At 38.3% G+C, this 24689-nt stretch overlaps 1 protein-coding gene across 1 annotated transcript; it reads left to right on the top strand.

Annotated features, from left to right (window-relative positions):
- The first annotated feature begins 1168 nt into the window (after positions 1-1168).
- On the top strand, positions 1169-10374 carry LOC134755757 (UDP-glucosyltransferase 2-like). The gene is made up of 8 exons (XM_063692331.1): positions 1169-1329; positions 1481-1568; positions 2112-2289; positions 2701-2895; positions 7595-7817; positions 8626-8845; positions 9290-9509; positions 9741-10374. Exons 1-8 carry the CDS (start codon positions 1171-1173, stop codon positions 10012-10014), a joined length of 1557 nt encoding a protein of 518 aa, XP_063548401.1. The 5' UTR covers positions 1169-1170; the 3' UTR covers positions 10015-10374.
- The last annotated feature ends 14315 nt before the right edge of the window (positions 10375-24689 follow it).

Raw genomic sequence — 24689 nt, 5'->3', positions numbered from 1 at the left:
AAGTAATTTACTTTTCTTGGCTGGCTCAGCTAAGATAAAGTGGATATGAGTTTAGTGGAGTGTGACATTGTATATACAAAACATGTGAAAAATGTGTGCGAGGGCGGAGAGCAAAAAAAGTGTGCGACCAATCTGATAAGAAAAATCCTTACAACGCTCACCTGCATTAAGTTTCACAATTCACAACTTCGCTACCTAAGTACCCATCCTCGCTCCGCTCCGCTTCCTTGCACGTCTGCTGGAAACGCTCACAGAATTTCCCAGCTTCGCTATGTTACACAACATCGCACCGGAGCCGCCGAGCTTAGGTGGAAGCTCACCTTTAGATTTGGCATTCTGCCATAATTAGGAGACTTGGTGATGTCTCGAGTATTTATGACTTTGATAGGGTAAAAAGGAGCAATTTATCATCGGCGATGAATGATGGCCTAGCTAGATCATATTTGAGTTAAGCCCGTTTGCGAATTAACTACGTTACTTAAATCAACGCACAGTTTAGCACAATTAGCACCTAGGCATATTCTAGTTGCAAAATCACTGTCTAGTGATAGTGTGGTGTTAATTTTAACCATTAAAGTTTCCGCATTTTTAATCGTTTGTAGGGTTCCGTACCCAAAGGGTAAAAACGGGGCCCTACTAAGCCTCCGCTGTCCGTCTGTCTATCTGTCCGTCTGTCTGTCACCAGGTTGTATCTCATGAACCGTGATAGCTAGACAGTTGAAATTTTCACAGATGATGTATATCTGTTGCCGCTACAACAACAAATACAAAAAAGTACGGAACACTCGGTGGGCGAGTCCGACTCGCACTTGTCCGGTTTTTTATATACAAGTTAATTCATAATTCATAATTCATAATTCATTTATTGCTTATTATCATGTGGTACAAAACAGATGTTACATTAGGGTACGTTCACACATGAACCCTGTTAGGGCACAGCAAGTATTTCTTAAAACTAAACTATAACTAGGTACATAAATTAAAATTAACGCATTTATATCAATAACGCATATATATTATTTTATACTTATTTTATTATATTAATTACTTATTATTTTATTATTTTGTTATAGTACCTTAAGTACCTAAGTTACATAAAGTACCTATATCTATTCTACCTATTCTATCTAGAACATTCATAATTTGATATTGTTCGTTTTTTAGCTAAAAATGGAATTCATTCATCGAACAACCTTGGTAATTATTCTGAGTTTCCTGGTCGAAATTTGTGCCAGTTACGAGATTCTAGTAATATTTCCGGAACCCACAAAAAGTCATGGAATATTGGGCGATGGCTATGTGCGAAATCTCTTGGATGCTAATCATAAGGTAAGTTGATGAATTTTTAGTGTCCATTTCCTTAAATTACGAATTTTTACGAACTATATGATATACTTATTATAACACAGAGAATATTATTGTTGGTATTTATGTACAACTATTCTTACAACACATATTCAGATTTCTTTGATGTTTTCAGGTTACGTACATAACTCCATTTCCCTGGAAGGAACCACCGAGCAATCTAACGCAAGTAGATATTAGCTCTAATCTGGAAACGTCTGGCGGTGAGCGCCAATAATACATATTACGATTATACTCATAAAAAAATTACAATAACTATTGAAAGGATGTTTTGGTTTTGATCTCAAAAATATGAGGTGAATAATAAAGATATTCGAGTGTGATATTGATCAAACAAATAGTTGAATATTTTAAGGGTTCCGTATAGCCAAAGGGTAAATAAACCGGCCAAGTGCGAGTCGTACTAGCGCACGAAGGGTTCCGTACCATTACGCAAAAAACAGCCAAAATATCACGTTTGTTGTATGGGAGCCCCACTTAAATATTTTTTTTATGAACCGTGATAGCTATTAGACAGTGGAAATCTTCACAGATGATGTATTTATGTTGCCGCTATAACAACAAATACTAAAAACAAAATAAAATCAATATTTAAGTGGGGCTCCCATACAACAAACGTGATTCTTTTGCCGTTTTTTTCGTAATAGTACGGAACCCTTCGTGCGCGAGTCCGACTCTCACTTGGCCGTTTTTTTACCACTATAAATCATCGAAAGGTCGAAAGTAACAATACTTGTTTTTCCCAGAGTATTTTCAGAACTTAACAATAGAATATCCGAATGACTACGAATTCCTGCAAATGCTGTCATACACGATGGGCCGACTCGTTGTCACCCATCCTGCAGTGCAGGCCTTTCTGAGGAAGCCCGACGTCAGATTCGACGTAGTGGTCGCAGAGTGGATAGACTCAGAAATGTATTCTAGGTAAGATCATTTCAAGATGCCGGCGTACACGATCGGAGGACCAGACCTTCTCTATCCACATGATTTCGGTTTAAAAATATTTTTTGCTCTTTTCCAACTTTAAGACAACTTACCTAAGGGATTGGGCAGGGCACGTATGCTGAATGCGCTCACAGCGGTAGGGTAAATTAACTATGGAGGGAGTGGATGCCACATGAGGGGCGATTTGGTAAGTCTAGACGTAGGTGCCAATATGACCTTGACGCATTTCTCCGAAACTGGCCAGAATTACTCAGACGGTCGAGTGTAAATCGAGAGGGGAGGCCTTTGCCCAGCAGTGGGACACTAATACGCCAATAAGAATAATAATAGTATATTTTCTTACTTGCGGTTATAGCATTATGTAAACTAACATGTAATTATGCTCCACAGTTTCGCGGGGTACTTCTCTGCTCCTCTGATCTGGTCTGTATCTACGCAGCTGCACTGGCAGCCGCTCCGACTGATGGACGAGGTCCCCAATCCCTCATACTCGTCGGACGTCAACTCTGGATATCTACCACCTTTGAGCTTCGTGCAAAGACTGAAGGAACTCAATGTGCAGATTAGGAAGCTTTGGATATTACGGTGGGTAATAGTACGAGTACAACATGCTCTCTTCACAAGATTTTTGTAACTAGGTACAGTCAAAAATTAAACTTCCGACCCAATTCGTACTTTGTCACAGTGACTAGCAATATGAAAGTCGCTATAAGGTACCTTAAACTATTATTATCACTGTGACAATTAAGGTACGTAATGGGTCGGAAATTAAATTCTTTCTGTACAAATACTTGTAATATTTGAATGCCTGTGCAGGGTGCAAAAAGAAGCTTGTGTGTAGTTGAGCATTTAAAAATACCTAAATTTAAATACTAACGGGTTTTGATTCGAAAAAAGCCGGTCAAGTGCGGTTCAGACACGCGCACCGAGGGTTCCTTACAATTACAAATTTACGATTATATTTCCGATCCTCAATATTTGTAGCCAATCTAATTTTCTACTCTAGATACATCATTACCCAAAGGTTATCTTCTTATCTAAAAGAAAACAGTATTTAGCGATAATACCACCTGTTGTTGTATTTTATATACCTTTTTGTGTTGTATTTTACTGGCAGACATATTATCCCATTACGTGATTTTAGAGAAACGCTTTACAAAGTACCCCTTGAACGAGTCGTTTTGTCGTAAAATACCACTTTTGTTCAAAACTTGTCTGTTGTTACAGAATTCGAGAGGTAGTCAGCTCTTTTATGTGAATAAACTTTCGTAGTCCAGTTACACGAAATGAAAATTTGAATTGGACGGAATATTACTCTCACTAAGCGTGCCACTTGCATGGTTCATTCCAATTTCTATGAAGCTGTTTAGTGTGACTTGCAAAATTTATACTTCGTTTGACTGTAATGACATCAACATCACTGAGTGGAAAATACTGTATCACTACATAGTATAAAACAAAGTCGCTTTCCGCTCTGTATGTCTGTCCCTATGTATGCTTAGATCTTTAAAACTACGCAATGGATTTTGATGCGGTTTTTTAATAGATAGAGTGATTCAAGAGAAAGGTTTATACATACATATAATTTGTAAAAAAATTGTGAAAATTAGTTGAACTACCCGTGAAATATTCGAGTATACTATGTAAACTAATTTTAGTACCCATTTACCTATACTGAACTCGAACTAGGGTTATATCTGAGATTAGACGTAAAATACCCGATTTGGTGGTCAGCATCTGGGCCGGTTACGAAGAAACATTGTTGCAACCACACAATTTGCCGTTTCAGTATGTTTAAAATTAGGTTATGTATCATCATCATCATCATCATGTCAGCCGATAGACGTCCACTGCTGGACATAGGCCTCCCCCAAGGCTCGCCACTCCGACCGATCCTGTGCCGCTCGCAACCACCGAATTCCCGCAACCTTCACCAGGTCGTCGCTCCATCTCGTTGGAGGCCTACCGGCAGTTCGTCTTCCGGTACGCGGACGCCACTCCAGAACCTTCCGGCCCCACCGGCCATCAGTTCTGCGAGCAATGTGCCCCGCCCACTGCCACTTAAGGTTTGCAACTCTGCGAGCTATATCGGTCTACTGCGGATATCATCATTTCTGACTCTATCACGCAGAGAAACCCCGAGCATAGCTCTCTCCATTGCCCTTTGCGTGACCTTGAGCCTTCTTATGAGGCCCATCGTTAGCGCCCACGTCTCAGATCCGTATGTCATCACTGGCAACACACACTGGTCAAAGACTTTTGACTTAAGACACTGCGGCAATTTGGACGAAAAGATACTGTGGAGCTTCCCGAACGCTGCCCAACCGAGTCGGATTCGACGAGTGACCTCTTTCTCGAAGTTGGACCTACCTAACTGGACTGTTTGTCCTAGGTATACATAATCGTCAACAACTTCGAGCGCAGAGCCTCCGATTAATACGGGAGTTGGCACAACATGGACGTTAGACATGATCTTCGTCTTGTCCATGTTCATTTTCAGACCAACTCGTTCAGATACTCTGCTGAGATCAGCGAGCATCGTACTGAGGTCCTCCATGGTCTCAGCCATGACTACGATATCATCGGCAAACCGAAGGTGAGTGATGTACTCGCCATTTACATTGATGCCTCGTCCTTTCCAGTCCAGAACCTTGAAGGCATCCTCCAATGCAGCGGTGAACAGCTTTTGGGAGATTACATCTCCTTGTCTGACTCCCCGCTGCAATGGAATAGGCTTCGAGCTCTGGCCCTGTAGTCGGACGGACATGGTGGCGTTTTCGTACAGACACTTCAGCACTTCGATATACCGGTAGTCAATTTGGCACCTTTGGAGAGACTGCAGCACAGCCCAAGTCTCGATCGAATCGAAGGCTTTCTCGTAGTCCACAAATGCAAGGCAAAGGGGGAGGTTATACTCCTCAGTCTTTTGTATAACCTGCCGCAACGCATGTATGTGGTCTACGGTACTATAGCCTTTACGGAAACTTGCTTGTTCGGGAGGCTGGAAGTCGTCAAACCTGCGTGCGAGACGGTTCGTGATGACTCTCGAAAACAGCTTGTAGACATGGCTCAGAAGTGAGATGGGTCTATAATTCTTCAGCAAGGTGTTATCACCTTTTTTGAAGAAGAGCACCACCACACTTCTGTTCCACGCTTGCGGCGTTTTTCCTTCGCGCATGACGGAACTAAACAGCGTCTGAAGGGCCTTAAGGACTGGTTTACCACCCGCCTTCAGGAGTTCGGCCGTAATTCCGTCATCACCTGGGGCTTTGCCATTCTTAAGTTGTTTGAGAGCCATACTAATCTCGTACAGGCTGACGTCCGGGATATCTTCGGTATAGTGTCGAGTTAGTCTAGCTCTAGGGTCTCTAGCTAGATCCATGACGGGTGCTCGGGTTGTTGTGTATAACTGTCCATAGAACTTCTCGACTTCTCCCAAGAGCTCCGATTTGGATGAGATGATCCTGCCGTCGTCGGTCTTCAGTTTTGTCAGTTGGCTTTGGCCAATAGACAGATCTCTGGTAAACACCTTCGAGCCTCTGTTGCGCTTGATAGCCTCTTCAATACTGTTAATATTGAATCGGCGTATATCTCGCTTCAGAGACTTCGAGATCCGTCTGTTGAGCTGCCTATAACGACAAACGTCACCTGACGACTGCAGAATCATCTCACGCCTCACCTCCATGAGCTTGAGAGTGGAGTCCGAGAGTTTCTTGGTTCTTGTACGACGAGTCTTGAAGAACTTGGACCCGACCGTATGAACCCGTCGTTGTAATCGTCCAGGTCGCTAGCTAGGCATTCGAACCGGTTTTGAAGTTCGAGCTGAAAGCTCTCGGGGTTTTGGAGCTGGGCCGGTGCCGGGCGGAGCGTAGACTTTATCAGTCGAGATCTCTCGAGCCTAAATTGAATATTCAGTGTGCCTCTTACCATACGGTGATCGCTCCCGGTTTTGACCGAATTGATCACAGAAACATCACTGAATATTTGCTTCTTCGTCGACATGATAAAGTCGATCTCATTCCTTGTTGCACCGTCAGGGCTCACCCAGGTCCACTTCCTGTGCTCACGTTTCCTGAAGAAGGAGTTCATCATATAGAGTCCTTCCTTCTCCATGAAACCAGCCAGTAGGTGGCCCCGGTGATTCCTACGCCCCACTCCAAATTGCCCCACTCTCAGCTCTTCACCGTCTCGTTTGCCCAGCTTAGCGTTGAAGTCCCCCATAACAACTGTGAAGTGAGTTTTGGAGCTATGCATGGCTCTGGAGATATCCTCATACATAGCCTCCACCTCATCGTCGGAGTGTGTCGAGGTCGGTGCGTAGACTTGTATGACCTTTAACGAATAACGTTGGGTCATTCTGAGTACAAGGCACGCTACCCTGTTCGACACACTCTCGATCTTCACCACGTTGTTTACGAGGGACTTGTGGACGATAAACCCGACACCTCCCTGGGACCGTTGTTCGCCCTCCCGGAAATAGAGCAAGTTGCCGGAATTCAGAGTTATCATGTCCTCCCCCTCTCTACGGACTTCCGATAACCCTATGATTCCCCAACGTAACCTGCTTAATTCTTCCTCCAGTTCTAATAACTTTTCGTCGGTCCGCAGCGTACGGCAGTTGTGTGGTTGTAGGTTATGTATGCAAAAATAGAATTATTTAATTTTCCATTCCTGTCTTCCGAAGCGAAATTCCAAGTTAACTGAGGCATCGACTACCTTTCTGCTAATTTGATTCTAATGTTGTGCTGGCCTATCGAGAGCTTTACAAATAGTTCAAAGCGAGCATGAATTGTACAGATTAGAAACCGGAGAGACCCGTTTGCAGTTGTTGATTCAGTTGTGAACTCCTCCGGCCGCTGCCGGTGTCCGACCCTCTGCCATCTTTCAGCCACGCTCTAACTAGTTTTCGGATAAATACGTTAGAATTTCAACTAGGTTTAGAGCATTGTTGGGTTTGTTTGTTGTGAATGACAAAGTAGGTGGTAAAAGGCCATGTCTGTTACTTAATTGTTAAGGACATTGAATAAACAGAAGTAGGGTACCTATGACATTAAGCCGGCGTTAGCGTAAACGTTAATCTATTTGAAACATTCCCGAGAACAATATTCTCTTTTAATCTTGAGATAACAAAGGGCGGTTAAAGATTTCGATGTTCCACGACAGACACATCAAGATTTGATTGATATTGACTATTTACGATCCGCTTTAACATTTAACAACTTCGACACAAAATGCCGAGACGATCTTTGAATGGGTCCCGACATCGATTATGATTATGTTTCAGACACAAAATCCATCCTCTTGAACTAGAAATCTACGACACAATCTTCAAATCGGCTGCCATGACAACGGGTAGAGATCTCTTGCCATACGCAGCCATACCGAATAATTATTCAATGATGTTAGTAAACACTCATCCTTCTGTTGCAACGCCTTGGAGGGTGCCCCCGAGTGTAAAGGAGATAGCTGGTTATCACATAAAATTGCCGGTTGAGGATTTTGATGCGGTAAGTTAACGGCACGAATTAATTTAACGGTCTGTTAACATGTTAACTGAGTTTACTGAGTGCGGCATAACAGGCAAACAACAACTAAACCACTTTAACAGCCGCAGCCCTTTGATGATTGATTATCTATTTTACGGGGATATTGAGTTGTCAATATCTTCATAATATATCGACGTGACTATAATCCCATATGAGATATTTTGATTGTTGGTCATGTCAGTTTTTATACGAACTTTAAACAAATACCTAGTGCAGTCAGCATCAAATAATACAACCACAGTAGTCAAATATATCTGTCCCGCCGCCGAATTTAATTGTTTATCGTATTCTCGCACGTATTAATTCTAATCACAAATTTTCCAGTGCTGTTACATGTTGTACTCGTTATGAGGCATAACGAGTACAACATGTTTGAGAATGAACCATTTATATAGCGATATATTTACCCACTTTAGCTGTCACGATTCGTATCAAAAAAATGGGAAACTGCAAAATGCGCGTGTGAGAAGAAACAAAGAACACCTTTAAGATACAAAATAATGGTATACATTATTATTAGGTACCTAATACAGAATTTTGCTTTCTCTACGTGTTCATAAATAATATGCAAAATTCAAAATTCATATTATGAACACGTAGAGGAAGCAAAATTCTGAAAAAAACAATATTATTATTAAATTGTACATGAAATCCAATTCAAATCAAGGATTGATTAATAAGTAGGCTGAAAACATCTTTTCAATCTAAATCTTATCTTAGTATTCATCATCAACATTATACCACGCTAATCTTATTCATTTGTTCGCAGAATTTACAATCCACAATGGACGCATCAACGCAAGGTGTTATTTACTTTAGCTTCGGGACCACCAACTCTGGAAAGGACATGGAAGCCGTAATACGCCGGGAAATCTTAGAACTGTTCCGTAGCTTAAATCAAACGGTTTTATGGAAATTAGATTTCCCCTTGGAAAATCTTCCGAATAACGTACATTTGATGCAATGGGCTCCTCAGACTAGTATACTGAGTAAGTGCTAGTTTCGAATTTGATAAGTTTGTGTTTTTTTAACTTCATAGTTAAAGCAAAGAGGATATAATAAGACGGTACTGTCATAGTAGATTTTGTAACCACAGTAAATTCACTGCCATCTATCGACACACTTTAAAACTAAAAAAGAAGATTTATAAAAATACGATAAATTGTACTTGAATATGGATATATGATTTTTTTTATTTGCATTAATTATTTTTATGATTTTGACCCATGTTCTTTCACTGATATGCGTTAAAATTGTTAAATAACAAACGAAACTGTCAACGCCATCTATACGACAGTAGGCCAAAACTAGTAGCGCCCTCTGATCGAGAATCAAATTTTCTTGATTTTCGAGGCACGTTTTTTCCTTAGATTGTATCCATCTATTACGGAGTTATATCTATCTTTGGTTAAAGGTTTATTAAAAAATTTCAGACCATCCAAATACAAAAGTTTTCATTACCCATGGCGGTCTTCTGTCTCTTATCGAAGCGATACATTTTGGGGTGCCCATGATAACAATACCGCATGCTGGTGACCAATATAGTAATGCAGAATCTGCTGTTAAGAAAAGGATCGCCATAAAGCTACAAAATGGCCCCGGTCTTCCGTCAAAATTGAGGGATGCGTTGAAAATAATGCTTACGGATTGGAAGTAAGTCCAATGCTATCTTCCTTCATTCGGCAACTAACTATACCTATACATGGCCAACATAAGTCACACGGCGATTAAGACTGCCCGTCTATTTCTGTTGAGACGACCCAGGTCTTCTCTTAAGAATTCCGTTGGTTTAAGGTTTTAGAGAACACTTTTGCCTACTACTAATGGAGGTCTTTATGGTAAAAACGTGCATTTCCATTCATTCACATTTCACTCCCATTTCAGGTACCGGGATAACATGAAACGAGTGTCTCGCACGTACCACCACCGGCCTATATCTCCAGGCAAAGAGCTGGTGCACTGGGTAGAGCACGTGGTCATCACTCGCGGGGCCACATACCTTCGATCCCCTGCACTCCTGGTACCTTCGTACCAGAAAGCGTACTTGGACCTAGCTGCATTAATTTTATTTGTTATAACTGTCATAGTCCTAATACTTTTTTTCAGTATTCGTTGGTGTTTCAGAAGGATAAGGCAGAAATGTAACTATAAACAATAAAATGGTTATTAAATTCGTTCCGAGTCTCAAGTTATGTTATGTTTTTGTAGTCTTCCAAAAACAGCACAATACAAAATATGTAAATAAAGGACAGATTGAATAAATAAAGACTACCTACTTGTATGTAAAACGCGGTTCCAAAATGGCGAACCAAACAAGGACGATTTGCAAACTAAAGTCTCTCCTAAAACCTCAAGCTTAGGCGTGTGACACACAAAACGTAGCGTATACAATATTTTTTATTAATCTTATTTTTGCATAATATAATATGCTCATCCACGGATTACATTTCTGAAGATCTAATACTGAACTGTATCATTAGAATTGGAAATCTGTCAAAATCTGAAACATTAATGGTAATTTTGGTTTCAAAGTTCCATACAGGAGCGCAGTGGAGATAATAATTTGTTTAACTTATTTTATGGCAGGTAGAGCTAGGTTTGATTTCTGAAATAACAATTTGACTTTCTATCCCAAAACTTTCTGTAATATTGTAATTTTTGTTAAAAGTTTTATTATTAATACTAATTTCTAGAAAAGTACCTACTGTATGTAATTGCATGAATTGTATAGTAATTAAAGTATAATCCAAATAATTATTCAATTAAAAGTAAAACTAAAACTAACTAAGAATAACAACTTATAAATAATAAAAATTAAAAAACAAAACTACTCTTAATTAAAAAACATCTAAATAAGGCCCCCGCGGCATTGTGCCAAAGATGCTGGCAGCATTCCTTCGCTGAATGGCAATACTTATGCGCTGCGAGAGAGAGCCGCCAGCTCTCTGGTCACCGGTTGCGTCGACGAGCTTTTTGCTAAGTTCTTTAAAAATAACTTTTGCGCTTGGACCCCACGGCCCAAATGCCACACTTCGACACCAAATGCCACAAAGTGGTATTGTGGGCCGAGACCTCGGTACTTTGCGAACTTTTTGCCTTCAGCCGCCTCGGCAGCCGCCCCAGCCCTTCGAAGTTCTTGGTAGATGGGACGGAGCTAGTGTATCGACGCATGTGGCGTCCCAGACCAGCACCCGTCCCATTTTCCACGGGACCAGGGTCATACCATCCTGTCTCTTGAGTCTTGCCGTCGTCCCTTAAAACGCCGTTTGGTTCAAGGATAGCCGGCGCGTTGACGGTGGCAAGAGAACAGCGGATGATATCGTTCAGGGCAGCGTGCCTGGAGAGGCGACCAGCGCTTAACTGACAAGAAAGGCCGTGGTGTCCAAGCACATCGACGGTTGCGCCGCAGGGGCATCTGTGGGGGGCGCAGACCTTTACCCCTAATCTAAACGTAAAGTATCCGGCTCTAGATATGTACCAGGGGGGGGGGGGGTAGGCATGCAGCCACTGGCCGGATTCTTGTTCTGCAACTGCGAGAAGCCGTGCGCGCGCAGGGCCGTCAGAGCTGGAAAGTACCTATAGTTCCTCATACTTAATTTTGCACAACGTGTCGTCCCAGCAACGTTGAACGTTTAATTTTGAGGGTAAATTTTGACCCGGACAAGCCGTCAGCCAGGCGTTTCTAGCCTCCGTCAAGCACGCCATCTCGTAGTTTAAAGGACAGGCCTTTAGTATTTTTCCTACGAGGGAGGAAGTGCCATGGACGGAAGATAGAAAAGCCGGCAAAGCAACACTGGAAATTTTACGCGATTGTGTAATTTTTAGATCTGAATGATGTAATTTAGCGTCTTGCTCGCGCCAATACGGAAAAGTACGAGCGAGCGAGCAGTTTGTTGATTTATATGTATATCGGCACTACCCGTTCAAAGTTGTAAGTACTTAATTTTACTGCTACCCAAAGGTTGTCTGGATGAGATCGCTTTTTAGCGATAATACCGCCTGTTGTCACCTAGTCCTCAATTTGTAATTTCGTTTTCTGTGCATTTTTAACTTAATAGTGCAGAATAAAGAATATTTAGGTGCCTACTTACTTACGAGCGAAATGCATGATAACTGAATGACATCATTTAGATATCAGTGCACGTTCAAATTGGCCTGATTGTTACATGTTTGCACCATTTATTACGCAATATTCACTTGATTAAAGAACACAATTCGGCTTCGACCTACCCCGTGCTGTGGCATCTTTGTTCAGTATGCAACGCAGTACGTAAAGTCATTGTTCATGTGTGTCATTGTTTGACGTTAGTCATTGTTCGTGTTTGTAACAAATTTAATGTTCTTATCCGCATCCTTTTAAAATTCATGATTACTGCGTGTTCACTAGACTTGTCATTGGCGACATTGATGTAAAAAGTTTTATCTACTTCCATATCATAATTTCCCTATAATATGTTCAGAAGCGATAAGCTAATGGCCCATATTAACAAACCTTCATCTGTGATTGAATCGTAATTTTTACTTTACGTTATCGATAACCGATATATTAATTACACTCAAATTTAGAACATCTATGAGAAACAAAGAAATTATATTTGGCCATAGACCTAGCATTACATTATACTAGATTTATGTATTTGGCCTGTATTCTAATACCAGTCGAGATGACGTTTTATTGGAAATGAAGTGTCAGTTGCAAACAATTTTGACAAATCTCGCGTGTTTCTTGATATTGAACGATATGGCAGTCGGCCCCCAACTCTAGTTTGTCTCTGAATTAAAAAAAACTACGGATGTGAAAAAAGTTTTCATTTTTCATTTGCCGCCATATGACGTTTTGTAGGTTTGTAAATTTTGTTTGTTTTGTTGAAGAATATGGATGTAGATAAAGCAGTGTATGGAACTGTACATAATTAGGCATTAAAATACTCGTGTAATCCTTTTATGAAACTCATTTCATTTGTTTCATAAACCCACACTCGTGTTTTAATACCTTGCAGTATGTAGCAGTCACATAAACTACTATTACAATCAAGTAAAATAATCATATTTATATTACTTAAGTTATCTTCTCCTGTGTGACAATCTTTTGTTCGATCGATTTCAATCTTCGCTTCTAAACGGTAACTAACGTGCTTTTGCATTTCAAATTAGGAACAAACGAATGCATGTACGTAGAAACAGAAATTGATTTTACCTACATTTTTAAATTGTATTAACTAGAAACTGAATTGGGTCAAAAACTTTTGGAAAAACTGGCGAGTTTTCTGTTAACATTACAAATGTGCTAAAATAAGGTTTTAAAGTCCACGGGAAAGTCGCATAACCTTAACGGATACGTACAAAAACAATGTTTTAACCCGATTGTGCTTATAACAGTACCTCTATTATTTGGAAATAATTTTTTTTCATTAAGTAACCTTGCCTATTTGCTTAAACAATATTGTTTTTTGCTGATTTCATTTGGTTAGTAACTGAAAAGTAACATTCGACGAGGCTTACATATACCAAAACACAACCAAGCTACAAGTATTGCACGTAGGTAGGTATCTACCTGTCAGACAGTGATTGGCGTTGCAGATGTGTCGATGAGCCAGTGATCCCATGTGAATACTAACCTGTCATATCGGCTAGCTAGACGCAGGACGAAGGTACTAACAGCAACATAAATAACTGACCATAAATCGTCAAGTCAGTAAATAGAGTCGACGATAGACAACAATCACGAAACACTGGCAAACATTCAAACAACCTGACAACTTGACCAATTTCATTTTCCCATTCCGTATTCTGACACAGCGTCTAAAGTCAACGCGGCTAGCGAGTGGCTCCGCTGTTTGACTATTCCGCTCTTTGATTGAGCATTGAGCCGGACGCCATTTTGACTGAGCGAATGACTTGTTGACATGATTCTGTTCATTCAGTAGGCCGCATGAGACCAACGAGAGTTAGGTATTGAATTGGTTACATTTTCTTCTAACTACTAGAACTCAATCTCCACGATGGCTAATATAAAATAAGGTGTAGTGGGTTCAGCCAGCATAGTTTTGATATCTAGTACTTAGCGCTTTTTTTGATCACAATGCGGTTACCAAAATTATGAATAGCAATCTTGAAGCCATTCTCTATTGACTTCATCGATTCGAAATTTTTTAAACCCGATTAAATAACTAACTTATAAGTTTTAGTAGGTGGCGATCACAATAGATCAATAGATCAGAATAGATGGTCGCAGTGATACATAGGCTTTGGAGCCTTATATAGCCCCTAACACAAGAAGAACAAGAAGAAGAAATAACTTTCGCTCGATAGAAAATCACGAAGATAGTTTTAATAAAACGCACCATTAAAAATTTGTAACCTTTTAGCACAAAAGCTATTAACGTGGAATAAGATACTAAAAATGCCTAATTTTATTTTTGACAACCTTAAAACTAACTGGGTATAGTTAACGCTATCTCTACTGAGCTCGTTCACTTACGTACTAACAATGGCATTATGTTAAACAAAAGCCATTATGTCTTTTGTGCCTGAGCGCGTGGCCTTTGTGCCTGAGGCACCCACACAATAGCCACGCGATCAGGCACAAAGGCCACGCGCTCAGGCACAAAAGAAATAATGGCTTTTGTTAAACAAAATGCCATTGTCAGTACAGGTAAGTGAACGAGCTCAGTAGATAGACCGCATACTATAACAATAACAATGATATATGCGATACCGGGCACGCACGGCGCACGGCCACAGTGCTTCAGTGAGCTGCGTTCGGAGAAGGACCTGAACTCACGGTGCCTTAATAAAAATTAAGATAAAGATGAGCAGTTAAGTTCCAAAACGAAACAAAATTTTACGCATTATCTAGGGGCACGGCAGTGCCCCGCCAAGTCGAGCAAAACAAAGAGGCACGGCCGTACCATCCTTTTCTCGAAGCCACTCAGGCCCTTTTCAACGTTCTGTAATTTTGTGATAGCTAAAGCTAGAACCCTGAATTTTCAGTAACGTATAACACGATTTAGATATACTTACCCTTAACAACATGTTAATAACATGTAATTTGAACATGTAGTTTAAGAATTATTGCAAATCAAAGTTCCTTAGTTTTGTCACTGACACACTCACTCACGATCATCATAATTCTAAGGTACTTCTAGCAGACCCACAAGCTCCAAATTTGAAACGTAATTAGTTTTTATCGTATTAAGCCAATAAAAACTTTAAAATACTGCAATATCAGTCACGTTTTAAAGATATAATAACTGCACACGTAAGTTTGTAATCCTATATAAATATATGTGATAACAAAGTTACGTTTGCAGTTCCTACAATTAGTAGGTTAAGTATAAGCATAGATAAAAATTTCTCTACTGAGCTCGTTCACTTACCTGTACTAACAATGGCATTCTGCCTGAGGCTCACACACAATGGCCACGCGCTCAGGCACAATGGCCACGCGCTCGCAGGAAATAATGGCTTTTATTTAACAGAATGCCATTGTTAGTACAGGTAAGTGAACGAGCTTAGTAGAACGTTGTACGATGTATGGTATGGGTATGAGATCACGAAAAGAAGGACTGTTTACAAAAAGAGATGAGATCCCATCAAAAACATTACATGTAAAAAGATGCAAGTCTCGCAACGCAGTTCTTCTACTACAAAAAAGTTTTGAAAATGTAATGTGAAACCAAGACGGTTATTCTAGTCAGTGCCAGGGGGTGATAAAACCGTAACAATATTAGATACCTTTATTTATATTTTGTCAGTACTAGGGTGAGTAGGGCGATATTGGTGACATCGAACACCAACGCTTGAAACGTGTTACATTTTGCTGAGCCCCATCCGCAGTATAATAGTCGATTGTCCTGGTACATCCAATACGCGGGTGACGTTGTCGTTCCTAGCGGATACCAGCGTGAAATATCATTACATAAAGATATATATTCCTAGTCGAACCGGAAGATGACTTCAATTTCCGCATCGGGATAGATTTGTACATGAAATTGGCTCCGTATAAACTTGACGATGTATTTATTCTGAATATGCATATATGTACCTACCTACTATATACTAGAAGACGAAGTAGTAGGAGTTTGTTTCGTGTTCAAATCGAATGTTCAATCAAATCGCAATGCGCTTTTCCTGGAATTTGACAACAGGTTTATGTTATGTTTTTGTTCGAATTTAAAATAATTATAAAACAATGCCTGGCCACCAATTTCAATTTTTTTCATTCGATTTATTATGAATTCTATTACCTAATGCAGTATTCGTACCTACTTACCCCGTACCTACTGGTCGTTCAGTGTCGCTTATAGGTTGGCAGAAGGGCACCCGATATATTAGTAGTTAAGTAACTAACGTAGTCATAAAGAATTAATAATAATATTATCATAAATATAGATAGGATGGCGTCGTTGAATTGATGCGTCCAAAAAACTAAAGTATAAGGTCTTCAGAGCTCACACTTTGACACCAATTATCCCGCATCGTAAGGTTCAAACGGCTAAGTGTTCAAACGGTTAAGGTACCTGCCTAAGTTTTCTGATTTCTTCCTGACTTTCAGAAAAGCTGTACGCTTATAATGCTACCAACGTGTTACAAAAAAAAAATCTTCTCTGACAGGGTACATGAACCTATCCACCATGTTGAAGGAACCTATTTTAAAATCTGACATGGCATTCACAAGTGTTCACAATGTGTGAAGGTTGATTGATATCAAGATTGACGAAGGAACTAAATATCTGTTGGCTGAATGCTGAGGAGTTAGCACAATAGTCACGGAGCGAGTGTTGAGCGTAAATAGCACTAATTAAATAGCAACGACATGACGGCTGGAGGCGACAGCTGCTGGGAACCGGGAGCTGATACTTCTGATCTCGTTCTTATTATTTTAGAGCAAAATGTACTGTTTTTATTCATTTTATACCTCATTATTGATCTATTATCATTTTACAGTGTGTGAGTGAGTAAATGAGTAAAATGAGGGACTTACCTAAAAATAGTATTTAGTGTACTGATTCATCTTTCTCGGTGATAAAAGTTACATTTTAATCGACTTTTAGAGACGAAGAGTTACTAGAGTTACTTTTACTTATAATTATATATAACCTTATCGAGAAATTACCATAAAAATTAACGTGTTTTAGTTATAATAGGGTTTGCCTCTTTCTTTGAAATATAAATACCAGTGAGTCCAGTGACAAATTAAATCGGTCATTCTAAAAAAAAATCTGCGGTCTAATTGCCGCGACCCATACAAAATGTATGAAAAGAGTCGTGGCAATTAGACGCAACCGCAAACATATTCTCAGAGATTGACCCAAATAAGTTTGATCGACGTCTATGCCACCTAACACGTTTCTAGAGTAGGTACCTACAATTACGAGAAAACTGTAAAACGTAAATTAGAAGAAATTATATTAATGAAGACAGCTCTTGTACCTACTTAAGTCAGTTGTGTGCAAGTTCGAGCGAGTTGCAGCCGGAAATATGCTTACTCGAACACTACGCTCGATTCAGCTTTCAAATCGATCTTATGCTAGATAACTTGGTTCATTTTAGGTGACCGCCATATCAGGTGATAGCCCTAAAATTGCATGGCCACTTTATAAATGAATTTATTGATAACGTGACAATGCAATTTTGCAGCTCGCTGTACATAGGTATATCCAAGCGTTGTAGTCATATATAACTGTGGGAGTGAATGTGTATGTGTGTAATGATACAATGTACCTATTGATGAATATTGGAGCGAATTACATTTGTATGTGTGTATTTTTTTAAATTATTAATTATGGTAAATGATACCTAATAGGAACGAGAGGTAGCAAAACAAGAAAAATCTCTAATAGGATCCCATAATGTATTTTTATCATACCAGCTCGTAAAGGCTGAAGAAAGTTTTATTTTGTCCACAACAGTGGCAAAGTAATTTGATGAAAATTTTGAGTTGTTTCCTCATTTTAGCAAAGAATTAAGTCTTTATTATTACTATTTTTTTAGTCTCAGTAATAAGAACCCTTTTGGTTTGCTGCGACGCACACAGCATTTTTTTTTATGTGATAGCAAACGAGCAGACGAGCCGCCTGATGGGAAGCAGTCATCGTCGCCCATGAACGTAAGCAACATCATAGGAGCCACTTAAGCATTGTCGACCCTTGAGAACCCTAAATACCTAATTTTTATCATGGAGACTATATAAAGGAGCCAAATCTCTATGTACGAAAAGTGTCCATCAAAAAACAGTAATTAGGCGGCGCCACCATACACCGAAATACTACCAAAAACAACCTACGTAATTTGGTCGGGTTACTTGTTGCCTTATATGGTTCATGTTATACTCATGTCCCAGAGCCTAACTAGCGCCACCGGAGAGATTAGGAACTATTATTTACAGCTGAAAGCTGGTCACTTTTGCAATAGTTCTGCCATAAGAGATTGTCGTCCTTTCTATACCGTCAATAATTTTTATATTATTATGGAATAGTATTTCAATGTATTTTTTCTTTCTATTTCAATTCTGTAAAAAATTGTGCTTCTCTTGTTTGATTTTATATTATCTGTAGGTCTAGCAGAGCACATGATTGGCGCGACAGTATCTCGCCGCGAGATACTACCCGTCTTTTACTAACTGTATGAATTAAAGGGGGACGGGTAGGCTATCTCGCGGCGAAATATTACTGTCTCGCCAATTATGTGCTAGCCCGGCTGTTTCTTTTTGTCATTTTATTATTTGTATTTTCTGTGTGTATTGTGGTAAACAAATAAACGGATTATCTATCTATCTACCTATCTATCTAATAAAGTTAGTATTTTCCTCGCGTAGAAATATTTTGCTTGCTCGGGTATCATTAAGTAGTACGAGGGGTTAAGAGGCCGTAGTCGATTTTGGAGCAAAAATGTAAAATTGATAGATTTAGTCGTTGAAATTATACACGTTTTGTTACGTAATATCTAAATAACAAGTATTGATTTCTATTAGCACGTCTTCTCATCTTGCCTTTTAATAATGAGGTCGCGAGCGTGCGTCACCGGTAATGCATGAAGAGAAGGGGCAGTTTTTAAAAATTCATCAAAAAATCATGGTGGTAAATTATACAAATTGATGTATAAGAATAGTTTCAGCAAATGTTGTAGATTGTTTAAGTATCAAAATTACGTTAAAATTAAGTCGATTTTCAGAGAAATTGTCACTTGTTTTGAAGTAATTTCTGGAGAAAATCGATTTTGTCTAACTTTCATTTACACTACTTCAAAGTCATAATAATAAAAATGTAGTCTGATAAACGTCAAGTACAGGATATGTGTAATACAAAATTACCATGTTTAGCAGTCCAAACATTACGAAATTTACAAATAAGAGCGACAAAATCAGTGCTTTACGCGCGTTTACCTAAACGTCCATCAGAAAAGCAAACATTACTAAATTAGTGAGTCTGTTTTCAAAAAATTGATCTGATAAAAGGTAAGATAAGAAGACGTGCTAATAGAAACCAGTACTTGGTATTTCAATTAGGTAAGAAAAGGTGTAAAATTTCACGGACTAAATCTATCAATTTTACATTTTTGCGACTAAAATCGACACCGGCCTCTTAAACAACAACGTTGCCCGTTGCCGTTGGCATTAAATATAGTTTGTCAAAGGACTATCTGTCTCATTTCAAACATAGATAGAGAGAATCATACTATCTTTGTCTTACACTAGTACTAGCACCCAAAAGAAAAGGATAAATATAGTTTTTTTTGTTCTTATTTACTGCCAATTTGGTTTGACCAACTATAACTATCGTAGAGACGTGCCGGACGTATCGTCTGCAAATTAAGCTGACATCTATGGTTTAATTTCGAGACAATAGGCCTGGCACATAAATACAAATAAAGACCTCCCTACAAAAATATTTACGTGTGTAATGGTGTGCACAACGCATGTGTGTAAGTTAATAGTAATAAAAAACCTAAAGTAGCCTACAATGCAATGTGCTAGCGTGTTTAATAACTGAACAATCCTTTTCTATACTCTAACATAAAAAACCTAAGTACCTAGTCGAAGGCATTCAAATGGCTCCGAGAAAAACACAGCAGGTACCTAATTCCACGTTACTTTCGTACTCACCCACGCAAGGATTGTTCAACCTCCATTTCTCCTCTCCTTTCTTTTTTACTACGGCGAATCCAAAAAAATAAAGTTGTTATTTACGCCCGTTGTATTGGATGTAAATAAGAGCAGCTGGATATACTCCAAGGAATTGTCGGAAACTGTTTGTTTATAGATTTACGTGATTTGCATTTAGATTTAAAGAGGGCGTTGCGTAAAATGTACATAAGATTAAGGTTGGTGTGGATGCATACTCAGCTGCAAGGGCTTAACCACATTATGAAAGAATTCCTTTCATAATGTGTCCATGCAATTTTGCAGCTCGCTGTACTTTGTGCATTTAGACGTGGTTCAGACAGTGACTAGATGATAGTAACGTACACATATATGGTGAATTCGTTTGGATAAATATACTTAAGTACATACTCGTTACCACAAAATCAAAATTCAAAAATGTACTCTATAAAAAAATGTTAATATCTCTTCCTCGTGGTGTGGTGATGAAAAACATGATGCCCTGCGACTAACCACCATTCAGTTATCGCGGGAAACGATTGCGTTTTTATTTTATTTTTCTTTATTGATAACAAATATAATCAAAGTAATTAATTAACTGAGGTAATTGACGCTGTGACGGCAATTTTGCGATAATTACTTTGTCAAGTGAACATGTTTGACAATCCAATTACTACAAAAGTATGATAGCTACAATAAGTACAACATCTTACTCTATTTAGAGTGTTGGGCATGATGATGACTTGGTGGGCCAATGATAAATGCATTTTAACGAAAGACGTCAATACGAAAAGAGAATGTATCACTGGCCCACCCTATACATTATCTGACTTGTATAACCTCTAGCGTCCCACTATAAGTACAAAAAAATTGCCAGTCAAAATTGAAACAATGATATTAGAAAATAGAATTAAATTTGTTTTGTTAAGCAAACAAATTAAAACAAAAACAACTTTGTTCCATTAACAGTGATTTATATTTAATTGCAGGCAATTAGTACTAGTATTAGAAAGGTAGGACACAAGAGGATAAATGTGATTTCAAAATTAATTGTACCGAAAATCCGTTCAAAGTAAGTAATGTGTATTACTAACAGGATAAGACGAAAGGGGACGACCTCCCCGAAACCGCCTTTCGATACAAACGTAGTCCCCATTTTCCTCTCTGGATATTAACATTATTGAAAATATTTAGACACAAGTTGATGTATTTGAATCATATAATAATATATACATAATTATTTAACTTGCAATGTACCTATCTATGTAAGTAAATATGTATGTAGTTATTTAACTATGATTGTACGGATCAAATTTTGCAAGGTAAATTTGACCCACTTTCCGGTTTCCGATGAAGCTGTAAATTTGTACACATATGTACTTTAATACTAATACTAATACTTTTTTTAGACGAGCCTGTCATGATTACAATGTTAATTTCATAAATCTAGATATCTTCTCATTGTCTTTCAGTAAATATAGTAGTGGTCTGCGGAGCTTACTTTTTCCATAGCAGTCTTTGCTTTAAAAAAAGAAAAAAAAAAATTGTAATTGTTCTATAGTCTTATGTAACGTATGTATGTTTGTAAGCATGTTTGATACTTAGGTACTTTATTAGTTGTGTATCCAATTGTTACTTCTGTGTATCTTCCTATTTATAGGCAGTGCCGAACAAGCCCTGTTTCTACTTGTTATCAATATCAGTATGTTATAATTAATGGAACTATAGGTCTTATTGTATATCTGCAAGTTTAAACTTATCTGTATGTGACTGTTTGTTTCCTAAATAAATTAAAAAATAATAATAATATGTAAGTCGGGTGACAATGCAATACTATGGTAATCGGGCTGATCTGATGATGGAGACAGGAGGTGGCCATAGGAACTCTGTGATAAAACAACGCAACCTAATTGTTTTTGGGGTTTTTAGAATTGTCTTAATGAGTATTAGTTGCCTTTAGAAAGAAAAGTACAGTCAGCGATAAAAGCTTGTACCAAAAATGAAATTTTTGCCAAAACCTTATTACGGTTTAGACTCACAAGGCTCTCCGAAACATGTCGCGCGAGTGTCTAAAAACAAATAACAGTAAAAATATTTAATCATGGAATTGTTTATTATGAACACCTCCAAAATTGAGGCACTTTATAACTTTTACAAGTGGTCGATGTAATTACTACTCCTGTATGCAAAGCGTGTTGAAGTTTGCGACCGAAAAAGTAACTAGAACAAAGTAATTTTTCATATTTTAGGTATCTACTTAAAATATTAAGAAGTTTCTAAAGTGCTTTCCAGAATATTTATTCGGAATTTATTTTTAATAAGTAATTCTCATGATGATTTTATGTCACAGTCTAGATTACACGTGTAGACAAAAGTGTTATTCAGCTTCAGCGCAGACTTTGTAGTAAGTAATATGACAATTTTTCGACAAATAAACGCCGTAATATCATGGGGTTTAATATTGTCTTCGGTTACCGCGATAGTTAACAGGTACAGTTAACAAGTAACAGGTACAAGCCCTGAGATAATTCATACTATATCTAACGACGCACACCCCTCCGCGCCCCGCTAATTGACTGTTCTGACACTTCGGACATCTTTAGTGTTTTTTTTAAATTAATTTATTTAATTATCACAAAGTACACAACAATTTTCTTATAATTATATTCCTCGCCAAACTGCGATTGCAGACCACTGCAAACTGCAATTGCGATTGCAAACTGTGATTGGACAGTAATTGTTTTGCCGGCAGGCCGCACAGGTGTGCGAAGTGAAGATTTTTTAAAGATTTTGTTGCTGGGCCAGTATGATGGCCCATCATGTAGGTAGAGGAGCCATGAGGTGTTCAATGTTTGCCGTAAAGATGTCGCCAGGCACGGTCTATCACTTCCTCGAGTCGTATTGGGACTATGTAGCATAAATCGTGTAAATCTGAAAGAACATTGCATTCGCTACGAATCTGTGCAAGAAATGCAATGTTTTCGCACTCACATTAGGAAGCAATGCTCAGAAGCCAACCAACCCAGCAATCCTTTATACAGCGTGTGTGAAATAAAATTCTGTTTATATTTCGCAGCCGTTGAGACGTTTGCGTCCTCGATACACACGTCCCATGGGGGAGCAAAACAATCTCACTGAATTTAAGAGGGATTCTTCACTGAGATGTCGGAGGCAGTTAAAAAATTGAAGGACAAAAATTGTTTCATAGAAAGCCATTATTTTTGTTTTGTTTTTACAGTCGTCATCAGAAAGTTTGGGTTCTGAGTCGTTGAAAGGTTATGTTTAAAAAGTCTCAAATGGTTGTTTGAGATTAAATTCTTTATAAGGACTGCAATATTTGTAGCTATACAAATTGAAGTATTTTTAATATTGTCTTGCCAAGGAGAAGCGATACCCAGAATGCTGCGCGAGGCCATTGAGATTAAGAAATATCCAAACTTTAATAGGGAAGATGGCTTTTCTCTACCACCAGCTTGGGATCCGGTAGTATAACAACCCCTTAATATTAATTCTTACTAACTTAACCAGCCTATTGATACTCAACACAACAGCCCAATTACGCAGACGCCCATCGCCTAAACTAACTTAATTAATACATAATTACCCGTCTACTCCAGTATCAAAGATGCAAACCCATGACCCCAAAAAAAAATGTAATTTACCTCTGCTTCGATTAAATTAAATTGGCCTCAAATAAAACGTTGTGATCGTCTAGATAATGGCAGGACACTACCCCTATGTGTAATAACCCAGAAACTTTTTACATTAGAAGGATAAGTATAGCCATTACAAAACACAAGATATCTAAATATTTCTTATTGAAAACTATTAGAATTTAGAGAAACAAACTTAAAGGAATCAGGACAGTTATTTATAGATAAATTTATTATGATGATGCTGAAAGAGATCAGATTAATAAGTAAATTAAAAAGAAAATCTAAAGATCTAAATGAAATTAATAATGATATTTTTATAAAATGGGGTTAAATCCTTCTACCCATCGGAAACATGTTCATAGGTATATATATCTTCTATAACATTCCTCCGACTGAACCGTTCGAACAAATAGAGCTATAGCCTCAATCTATATATCTTTAGATTGAATCTCAAGTTCCTTAGAACAAATTTATTAGAAATATTACAAGTGTCATAACACTTTTGTAAGTACTAAAATTTCAGTACTGCAAAAACTAAAATAAGGAACACTTGATCCCTTGTATAATATTAAATCGTGGGATTTTACATGCTTTAGCTATATTATCTATCATCGGGGTGAAGGTCTGGTTCAAAAACCTAGTTTTGCACTATCAAAGAAAGCGAGCTCCTTAAGGACACTCAAGATTGGACCTTTATCATACAGTCATCTTTTAATTCTAATCAAATTATCTCCTTAGAGTACAATTCCATCAAATGGCAAGTCCATAGACTCTAATACCATCAAATATTATAAAGATGAATAAGGCCTTAGCCTAAAGAATTTATTCAAAATTCTGAACTATAAATTCAATTTGCTTGCAGTGATTCCACATTCAAAGTATAGTAGAACACCACACGACCTTGCGTTTCACTTAGTCGTTGCTTGAATTGCCCATAATTCTGAACATCTTTACATCTATTCAGTTTGATTTAATAATTGGAATTATAGATTCCATTACTTGCCATTATCAAGCAATTGTACTGACTATAAGCTTCTTTCAGCAGCTTAAATACTAATTACACCAATCTTTCAG

This window comes from Cydia strobilella, chromosome 1 (genome assembly GCF_947568885.1).
Source record: "Cydia strobilella chromosome 1, ilCydStro3.1, whole genome shotgun sequence".
NCBI lineage: Eukaryota > Metazoa > Arthropoda > Insecta > Lepidoptera > Tortricidae > Cydia > Cydia strobilella.
Note: the sequence above shows the minus strand (reverse complement) of the source record. Positions and strands in the feature narration are given on the sequence as shown.

Excerpts from the sequence above, each read along its gene's own strand:
- LOC134755757 (XM_063692331.1), top strand. The coding sequence starts at position 1,171 with ATGGAATTCATTCATCGAACAACCTTGGTAATTATTCTGAGTTTCCTG. Across the intron at positions 1,330-1,480 it reads TCTTGGATGCTAATCATAAG|GTTACGTACATAACTCCATT; the intron begins GTAAGTTGATGA and ends TGATGTTTTCAG. Across the intron at positions 9,510-9,740 it reads ATAATGCTTACGGATTGGAA|GTACCGGGATAACATGAAAC; the intron begins GTAAGTCCAATG and ends CTCCCATTTCAG.